General features: G+C 44.4%; 1 protein-coding gene across 1 annotated transcript; it reads right to left on the reverse strand.

Moving 5' to 3' along the window:
- On the reverse strand, positions 1–10,537 carry LOC110533101 (myelin protein zero-like protein 2). The gene is made up of 4 exons (XM_036990189.1): positions 10,210–10,537; positions 4,821–4,990; positions 2,402–2,612; positions 1–2,221 (listed from the first exon to the last, which is right to left on the reverse strand). Exons 1-4 carry the CDS (start codon positions 10,262–10,264, stop codon positions 1,833–1,835), a joined length of 825 nt encoding a protein of 274 aa, XP_036846084.1. The 5' UTR covers positions 10,265–10,537; the 3' UTR covers positions 1–1,832.
- Between the last annotated feature and the right edge of the window lie 117 nt (positions 10,538–10,654).

Below are 10,654 nucleotides of genomic sequence, written 5' to 3' on the forward strand. Positions count from 1 at the left end.
TTTCGAGTTAAAACCATCAAAACAAGCATTCCTTTATTGAAAAACACACAATAATATAAATCTCTCAACCTTATAAAACGTGTGATAAAATATACAGTTTTGATCTTTACAAACGCATACATGAAATAAATCAATAGAATCATTCATGGAATTCTTTACCAGGAGAATACTGTTTCCAGTCCCATGGGAGGGTAATGGGGCTGGGTGGCGGCAGGTATTGATCAGGTGGGACATAACACATCAGATTGGATAACTGCACAAGCAGGTGAACAGAACCAGCACCTTGTAGAGTATCCTGCTAGAATGGACTGGCAATGTCCTCATGATTGGGTCAGTGACATCTTCATGTTTCTCCTAAACGGAAAGTCATACTCATGTACACTGTAGGAGTGAGCGGCAGACTGGGGTGTTGGCAGTGTCTTGGATAGACTCCTCTGTTCATTTGGCTCATGGGCAGCTTTGTAATACAACAGGAGAGGCAGAATATGAGAGAGGGAGAAACCTTTGAGACCACAACACCCATGATCCTCAGTGTGGACACAGATGGAGAAAGATGGAGCTGCTTCCTATAATGGACACATGGTGGCAACATCAGTTCACAAAAATGACAGAACCCATGGAAAACAGGCTTCTTCATGGTAAACAGGCTTCTTCATGGTAAACAGGCTTCTTCATGGTAAACAGGCTTCTTCATGGAATGGTGGGGTTCTTCATCTACATTCAAAGATGTATCACAGTTCCTTTTATATCCAGAAGTAATAGGCAGTCATTTAAGTTGTCATTTTTGCAGGAAGCAGGAGAGCGTTGGCCAGAAAAACTAAATGGCAGATAGTCACAGAAAACTCCTGGCCCAGGAAAGCTTCCAAAAGCCTTACTGCCCAATGCCCTTAGCCTTAACATTAGCCACTGCCAGATACAGGGCTTCCACCAGCCCTTGTCCTTACCTTAGCAACCCCCAGATACCACAGGTTTAACAAAAGTGTTTCACTGACTTAACTCACCATGGGACCTTGACCATAACCACAAAACTCACTCACAAATTTGCTGTCAAAAACATTCATTTTGGAATGATGTCCATATGAGCCATTAGCTCAACTGTAGAGGAATGTTGATTATTCAAGTGGTAAAATAATTCTGTAAACAAATTTGGATCAAATGGCTACCATCCCAAATGTGATGAAGAAGAAGATGCATACTGGAGCAAAGAGTTGCTGAACCAGTCTGCTAGTTGAGTTGGATGCCACCACATCAAGAGACTGCAGCTGGTGCCAATTCAGCCATATCTAACAAGAGTTAATGGAGAGAAGCACAGACAGACAGACATAACAGGCCAGGCCAGGCAGCTGGGCCAGCAGTCCCAGTGTGAGTTGATGTTAGTGAAAAAGTTCCAAAGAACAGCAATTTTGGTTAAAAAAAATTCCTCCAACATACTGGTATCTCTTGGACTATTACTCAGTAAAATTATTGACTCAAATAGACTACCAGTAGTCATAATACTACATAGTTAAAATACAATAACATAGCTGTTTGTTAAAAAACATGAAATGATGCCTAAAAAAGTGGTGGAATGTAAAGGGATCACTAATACTGGGTTAAGTTCAACTACAGTAGCAAGTTGAGTCTGAATGGCGACTCATGTGAGCAGACGGTAGAAGAAAGCAGGACCCCCCCCCCCCCCCCCCCCAGAAATTAATCAGTCCTCCCAAACAGAGTGGACCTGGAATGGCCAGCCCCTCTAGTCAGAGACCAGTCCATCCAAACAGGACACCTCGCCCACACCAGCAGAGGTAGGGAGGGGATTTGGCCCTGACCCCTGGACCCCCCTAGACCCCTCAACACACTGTAGGGTCCTTCCACTCCTTCTTCTCCCTGGCATTTAGCTCTCTCTCCTCTAGGACACTGGCATTTAACTCGCTCTCCTCTAGGACCCTGGCATTTAGCTCTCTCTCCTCTAGGACCCTGGCATTTAGCTCTCTCTCTTCTAGGACCCTGGCATTTAGCTCTCTCTCCTCTAGGACCCTGGCATTTAGCTCTCTTTCCTCTAGGACCCTGGCATTTAACTCTCTCTCCTGCAGTTCCCTCCCCTGCAGCTCCAGGTCTGTGTTGGCGTGGCGGTTGAGTTTGCGGTACTTGAACACCACAAAGATGCCCAGCACCACCAGGACTATGGCGATGGCTGCCCCGATGGCTACAGCCAGCATGCCTATCTCAGAGACGGAGGCTGGAGGGAGCAGCACAACACAACACAAACACACACACAGCAATACATTAGCACTGACTGGCATTCCTCAATAACCCTTTACAAGTGTCTGGTAGACTTACAGTATATAGTACATTTTAACATAGAGTAGTTATTTGTGAACTTACATTAATTGTCAGGCTGACTGACTGGCTGACTGACCTTTGTGGACGACCCTGAGGGTGACCTCTCTGTTGATGCCGTGGACGTCAGGCAGGTTGCGAACCTGGCAGGTGTAGGTACCGTTGAAGGTGAAGGGAACGTCCTGGAGGCTGATGGAGGCGTCCTGTCTCAGGATGTCCCCTGACCACACCACATGGCCCTTAAACCGCCCCTCTGTAGGGGGGTATGCCGTATCCTGGTAGTAAAACACCTGACACACACACACGTTTCAAAGAGTACATACATGAATAAACATGACACACATTCACAGTGGTTCAAGAAATATAAAGTGATGACTCAATACTCACTAGATTTTGATTTCACTCATTTAAGAACATGTACTACAAAGGTGTGTTCCCATCTCTAACCCCGTTTTCCCCCTAATTCAGACACATTCACTGCATGTCTAACCCGGTTTTCCCCCTAACTCAGACACATTCACTGCATGTCTAACCCCGTTTTCCCCCTAACTCAGACACATTCACTGCATGTCTAACCCCGTTTTCCCCCTAACTCAGACACATTCACTGCATGTCTAACCCCGTTTTCCCCCTAATTCAGACACATTCACTGCATGTCTAACCCCGTTTTCCCCCTAACTCAGACACATTCACTGCATGTCTAACCCCGTTTTCCCCCTAACTCAGACACATTCACTGCATGTCTAACCCCGTTTTCCCCCTAATTCAGACACATTCACTGCATGTCTAACCCCGTTTTCCCCCTAATTCAGACACATTCACTGCATGTCTAACCCCCTTTTCCCCCTAATTCAGACACATTCACTGCATGTCTAACCCCGTTTTCCCCCTAATTCAGACACATTCACTGCATGTCTAACCCCGTTTTCCCCCTAATTCAGACACATTCATTGCATGTCTAACCCCGTCTTCCCCCTAATTCAGACACATTCGCTGCATGTCTAACCCCGTCTTCCCCCTAATTCAGACACATTCACTGCGTGTATAACCCCGTTTTCCCCCTAATTCAGACACATTCACTGCATGTATAACCCCGTTTTCCCCCTAACTCAGACACATTCACTGCATGTCTAACCCCGTTTTCCCCCTAATTCAGACACATTCACTGCATGTCTAACCCCGTTTTCCCCCTAACTCAGACACATTCACTGCATGTCTAACCCCGTTTTCCCCCTAACTCAGACACATTCACTGCATGTCTAACCCCGTTTTCCCCCTAATTCAGACACATTCACTGCATGTCTAACCCCGTTTTCCCCCTAATTCAGACACATTCACTGCATGTCTAACCCCCTTTTCCCCCTAATTCAGACACATTCACTGCATGTCTAACCCCATTTTCCCCCTAACTCAGACACATTCACTGCATGTCTAACCCCGTTTTCCCCCTAATCAGACACATTCACTGCATGTCTAACCCCGTTTTCCACCTAACTCAGACACATTCACTGCATGTCTAACCCCGTTTTCCCCCTAATTCAGACACATTCACTGCATGTCTAACCCCGTTTTCCCCCTAATTCAGACACATTCATTGCATGTCTAACCCCGTCTTCCCCCTAATTCAGACACATTCGCTGCATGTCTAACCCCGTCTTCCCCCTAATTCAGACACATTCACTGCGTGTATAACCCCGTTTTCCCCCTAATTCAGACACATTCACAGCATGTCTAACCCAGTTTCCCCCTAATTCAGACACATTCACTGCATGTGTAACCCTGTTTTCCCCCTAATTCAGACACATTCACTGCATGTGTAACTCCGTTTTCCCCCTAATTCAGACACATTCACTGCATGTCTAACCCCGTTTTCCCCCTAATTCAGACACATTCACTGCATGTCTAACCCCGTCTTCCCCCTAATTCAGACACATTCGCTGCATGTCTAACCCCGTCTTCCCCCTAATTCAGACACATTCACTGCATGTATAACCCCGTTTTCCCCCTAATTCAGACACATTCACTGCATGTCTAACCCAGTTTCCCCCTAATTCAGACACATTCACTGCATGTATAACCCCGTTTTCCCCCTAATTCAGACACATTCACTGCATGTTTAACCCCGTTTTCCCCCTAATTCAGACACATTCACTGCATGTCTAACCCCGTTTTCCCCCTAATTCAGACACATTCACTGCATGTATAACCCCGTTTTCCCCCTAATTCAGACACATTCACTGCATGTCTAACCCAGTTTCCCCCTAATTCAGACACATTCACTGCATGTCTAACCCCGTCTTCCCCCTAATTCAGACACATTCACTGCATGTCTAACCCAGTTTCCCCCTAATTCAGACACATTCACTGCATGTCTAACCCCGTCTTCCCCCTAATTCAGACACATTCACTGCATGTCTAACCCCGTCTTCCCCCTAATTCGGACACATTCGCTGCATGTCTACTGTTAATCCGGCTTCCAGTGTGGAAAGGTCACCCACCGACTCCTCGTCTCCCGGGCCCAAGGGACGGAAGTTCCAGGAGACAGACACAGAGGAGAGGGACACGGGGTGTTTGGACTTAAAGGTGCACTTCAGTCTCACTTCTGTCCCGTTCACTGCCTCCACCTCATTGGACATAAAAACCTCCATCCCACCGACTCGCAGCACACCTGAAACAAAGAATGGACCCAATGAGACACGCAGGCACAGATATACAGTGCAGTATACACTATATAGAATAAATGCATTTAAATAACCCTGCGAACAGCATTGGCAAGCACCTTATCAAAGTCCTCACAGAACGTTCAGAGTACACTACTAAACACAGAAATCTTTATTTCACAGCTTCGAGGATGCATATGACCATGAGAAGGTTGATAGTGGTTTTTAAAACAAAATGTCTGTTTACATATCTTCCGTTTAAACGTAGCTCACTTGCTTCAGTATACACAGTACTATACCGTGTATCTTCAGTAAACATGGCCTTGACTTCCAAGAACCAATTGGTTCACTGACTACACTCCTCAAATCACTGGAGTTGTAATGTAGCTCACAAATGATGCATTTTGTACACAGTCACACTCTTCAAGCGTGTCTCCTCTCCTACAGTACTTTATGTAGTCCAGTGTGGACTAATCACGACAATAAGCTGAGCTAGAGTTCTAATTCACACTTAAATCAAACACAAAGAAAACTGAAAGAGCAAATAAACTATATATCCAGGATGTATCACATCCGGCTGTGATTGGGAGTCCCATAGGGCGGCGCACAATTGGCCCAGTGTTGTCCAAGTTTGGCTGGGGTAGGCCATCATTGTAAATAAGAATATGTTCTTAAATGACTTGCCTAGTTAAATAAAGGTTAAATAAATAAAATAATAATAATAATAAAATTAGAAAGCAGGTGGAATGGCCCTGTAATGATTCACTCAGCATTCCACTGCTGTGCCAGGCCCTCACTGTGTTATATTGTGTGTGTGTGTGTGGTTAATGATTGTAGGTGTTCAGTCCAGAGGTCCACCTGTGGGAGACTGAACCAGCCAGGGACTATTAAAGGATTCTGATAAAGCTGTTCTGGCAAACATTCAATCTTACATCTGTATCCATTGGTACGGACAAATAATTAATGGTATTCAGGGATTTTGGTGGGAATTCAGGTAGCCTATTCAATTTATTATCAAATTTAACTATTTGTTTCTTAGAATACACTGATATAGCCTATGCATATTCTAATTGTATCAGGTACAGTATTTAAAAAATATATTTTGTGTTAAAATAAAGACAATTATATGCCTCATTTGCATAAATACAACAGGTGTATTTGCATACATGAAACATTAACATAAATAGGAAGAGGGCTGCAACCACCAAAACCATTGTCTACTGAGCCACCAAAATCCTTGCTCTGTCACTCTAGGCCTACCTGTACTCACCTGCGCTGTCTAGACTGCCTCATAAATTACTGTTGTTGTTACGTTCTGTTGCATAATTCAACAAGTGTGTCAACAGCAGTATTTTTTCTCCATGATGCTGATGACTATTTTTGTCCACTTATACAGGAGTAATAAAGACCCCAAGGCTATGGTGGTGAGTAGTTGACTCAAAAAGAGAGAAAGACAATAGTTGAACAGTGTTGCACGAATTAATTTCTTCAAAAATGAAGGAGAAGCAGCAAAGAGAGACATTGTATTTTTTTCCCTCCAGTTTCAGTTTTACTTATACAAGCTAATGCAGCCTACTCAAGGACCTGACTCTAACGGACAGGAATTATATTTTTGTTAGCTAGCTGGCTAAGGCTATCCAATACGCCAACTCTTTCAATTCAAGGCAAGCTTTTGATTTTAACAATTTATCGTCACCGGGTCCAGGCGGTGTAACTGCTAGCTGTACACTACTGCGTGATTCTACACATCGATTGGATTGTGGGTTTACTAACGCTTTAGTTCTAGTAGCTACACTATGTATACAAAAGTATGTGTTCACCCCTTCAAATGAGTGGATTTGGCTATTTCAGCCACACTGACAGGCAGGGGGCGCAACTTTTGTTTTAGAAGTGGGGGGGGGGCATAATATTTAATACTGTCGGATAAACACTCCAAACTGTCGGATAAACACTCCTACCCGACTGCTCGGAGGTGTCCGCATGGTCCTAAAGCACACCGTTGCTTCGTTTTGTATCACATTCCAATTATAAAACTGGGGGGGGGGGGGGGCACATGTGAAAGTTGCACTCTGCTGACAGGTGTATAAAATTGAACACACAGCCATGCAATCCCCATAGACAAACATTGGCAGTGGAATGGCCTTACTGACTTTCGAAATTGGCACCTTCATTGGATGGCACCTTTCCAACAAGTCAGTTTGTCAAATTTCTGCCCTGCTAGAGCTGGCCCGGTCAACTGTAAGTGCTGTTATTGTGAAGTGGAAAAGTCTAGGAGCAACAACGGCTCAGCGGCGAAGTGGTAGGCCACACAAGAATGGGAACGCCAAGTGCCGAAGCCTAAGATCACCATGCGCAATGCCAAGGTTCGGCTGGAGTGGTGTAAAGCTCGCCACCATTGGACTCTGGAGCAGTTGAAACTCGTTCTCTGGAGTGATGAATCACGCTTCGCCATCTGGCAGGCGGACGGATTAATCTGGGTTTGGCAGATGCCAGGAGAACGCTACCTGCCCCAATGCATAGTGCCAACTGTAAAGTTTGGTGGAGGAGGAATAATGGTCTGGGGCTGTTTTTAATGCGTCGGGCTGGGTCCCTAGTCCCAGTGAAGGGAAATCTTAACGCTACAGCATACAATGACATTCTAGACGATTCTGTGCTTTCAACATTGTGGCAACAGTTTGGGAAGGCCCTTTCCTGTTTCAGCTTGACAATGCCCCCGTGCACAAAGCAAGGTTCATACAGAAATGGTTTGTCAAGATCGGTGTGGAAGAACTTGACTGGCCTGCACAGAGCCCTGACCTCAACGAACACCTTTGGGGTGAATTGGAACACAGACTGCGAGCCAGGCCTAAATTGCCCAACATCAGTGCCCGACTTCACTAATGCTCTTGTGGCTGAATGGAAGTCCCCGCAACAATGTTCCATCTAGTGGAAAGCCTTCCCAGAAAAGTGTTATAGCATGCAAAGGTGGGACCAACTCCATATTAATGCCCATGATTTTGGAAAGAGATATTCGATGAGCAGGTGTCCAAATACTTTTGGTAATGTATATGATGTTAGCTAATATGGTGACACCGATGTAGGCTGTGTGTTGTAGTTATGGTATGAAGGTTTGGCTTGGAGAGGTTTTTTCGCCTGATCACAGACAGCTGTTGTGTTGCACTGAACTCCACAAGCGAAGGGAAAATGTGCGAGGGGGAGAGAGCATAGATGTGATGCTGCGGGTGATCAGGGGTGTATTCATTCCGCCAATTCTGTTGCAAAACGTTTCTTAATATTTGACTGCAGTGGGCTAAATCAGGGTCACACAGAATTTCTTGGTAGTCTTAAATAAAATAAATTCTTAAAAAGAAGACACCTGTACAATGTCAGATATAGAGTTTAAATGTATTAAATTTTGAGTTTGCATCCCAATATTACACATTATATGCATCACAGAAAAATAACAGAACTGTTTGACATAGAAACACTCGATTTCCTGCTATTTAAAAGAAATAATGTTATTAATAAAATATTAATAACATTCCACCCATGAGGCCACTAGGTAATTTGACTGCAGAAAAGGGCTACAAGGAAGAACGAAACTGGGATGGACCTACCTGAATTCTTAGTTTTTATACACTGAACAAAAATCTAATCACCATATGTAAAGTGTTGGTCCCATGTTTCATGAGCTGAAATAAAAAATCCTAGACGTTTTCCATAATATTTATATTATGCACAAAAGCTTGTTTCTCTCAAATTTTGTGCACAAATGTGTTTACAGCCCTGTTAGTGAGCATTTCTCCTTTGCCAAGATAATCAATCCACCTGACAGGTGTGGCATATCAAGAAGCTGATTAAACAGAATGATAATTACACAGGTGCACCTTGTGCTGGGGACAATAACAGGCCACTCTAAAATGTGCAGTTTTGTCACGCAATACAATGCCACAGATGTCTCAAGTTGAGGGAGCGTGCAGTTGGCTTGCTGACTGCAGGAATGTCCACCACAGCTGATGAAACTGTGGGTTTGCAGTGCCGAAAAATGTCTGCATAAACTGTCAGAAACAGTCTCAGGGAAGCTCATCTGCATGCTCGTCGTCCTTACCAGGATCTTGACCTGACTGCAGTTCGGCGTCGTAACCAACTTCAGTGGGCAAATGCTCACCTTCGATGGCCACTGGCACGCTGGAGGAGTGTACTCTTCATGGATGAGTCCCGGTTTTAACTGTACCGGGCGTTGTGTGGGTGAGCGTTTTGCTGACGTCAACGTTGTCAACAGAGTACCCCATGTTGGCGGTGGGGTTATGGTATGGGCAGGCATAAGCTACAGACAATGAACACAATTGCATTTTATCAATGGCAATTTGAACGCACCGCGATACCGTGATAGATCCTAAGGCCCATTGTCGTGCTATCCATCCGTCGCCATTACCTCATGTTTCAGCATGATAATGCACGGCCCCATGTCGCAAGGATCTGTACAAAATTCCTAGAAGCTGAAAATGTCCCAGTTCTTCCATGGCCTGAATACTCACCAGACATGTCACCTATTGAGCATGTTTGGGATGCTCTGGATTGACGTGTACGACAGCGTGATCCAGTTCTTGCCAATATCCGCCAACTTCACACAGCCATTGAAGAGGAGTGCGACAACATTCCACAGGCCACAATCAACTCTATGTGAAGGAGATGTGTCACACTGCATGAGGCAAATGGTGGTCATAGACTGACTGTTTTTCTGATCAACGCCCCTAAAAATGTTTTAATGGTATCTGTGAGCAACAGATGCATATCTGTATTACCAGTCATGTGAAATCCATAAATTAGGGCATAATGAATGTATTTAAATGGACTGATTTCCTTATATGAACTGTAACTCAGGAAAATCTTTGAAATTGTGGCACTTTGCATTTATATTTTTGTTCAGTGTAGATGGGTGCGAGAGGGGGTGCTGTGGGATTATTTAAAATACTCTAATAATTATCCGAGATCTTTGGCCTGGTCTACCTGAAAAACATGTCAATGTCGAAGCTATTCTATAATGATAAAGTATACAGAATCAAGAGTTGGTTACTCATTATCATTATGATGGAAATTAGATAGGGGCTCTGTAGCCATTTGAGCCCTACAGTTGCTGGAATCAATGTTTTCACAGAATAATACTAGGCCCAAGTGTTCATGTATAACTCCAAATGGTGACTAATTGGACTGAAATCAGAAATTAAGGAAGTAACTTCGAACTCACCTGGCACTGCAAATCCACCCAGAAGCGCGAGGAACTGTAGCCATGTCCGATACATCGGATTGGCAGTTTGCTCAGGCCTTAAAGACTGACAAAATGTCAAACAGTTACTAGAAACCTCCAAAATTGAAAGTTCTAAGGGTCATGCAAGGATTACCTCAACAGGTTTTTGATAAAGTAATTTAGCGCTATGGACTCGGGAGTCTGAAAGCACAGGCGATGTGCGCACTAGGACTGTAGGCGGCGTCATAAATAGGCAGCATCACACACTTTTTGCCTTTGCCAGTCTGGAGGGCGGGTGATGTACACTCTTGTCAAACCTGTTTGACCAAAACTATGTGTAAAGTATTCCTACTGCTGCTGCAGGCCTACTTTTACCCGCAGGCAAAATCTGTTTTTCTTCCGGTAATTTCCATCCAATTGTGCATGCATGTGCAGGCAGTAGCAA

The sequence above is a fragment of the Oncorhynchus mykiss genome, chromosome 10 (genome assembly GCF_013265735.2).
Source record: "Oncorhynchus mykiss isolate Arlee chromosome 10, USDA_OmykA_1.1, whole genome shotgun sequence".
In the NCBI taxonomy this organism is placed as follows: Eukaryota; Metazoa; Chordata; class Actinopteri; order Salmoniformes; family Salmonidae; genus Oncorhynchus; species Oncorhynchus mykiss.

What these genes read in the sequence shown, in the direction of transcription:
- LOC110533101 (XM_036990189.1), bottom strand. Translation starts at nt 10,264, where the DNA reads ATGTATCGGACATGGCTACAGTTCCTCGCGCTTCTGGGTGGATTTGCA. An exon ending in GGGTGGATTTGCAGTGCCAG is followed by an intron (nt 4,991 to 10,209) that starts GTGAGTTCGAAG and finishes TCTTTGTTTCAG; the next exon opens with GTGTGCTGCGAGTCGGTGGG. An exon ending in CCTCAGGGTCGTCCACAAAG is followed by an intron (nt 2,222 to 2,401) that starts GTCAGTCAGCCA and finishes TGCTCCCTCCAG; the next exon opens with CCTCCGTCTCTGAGATAGGC.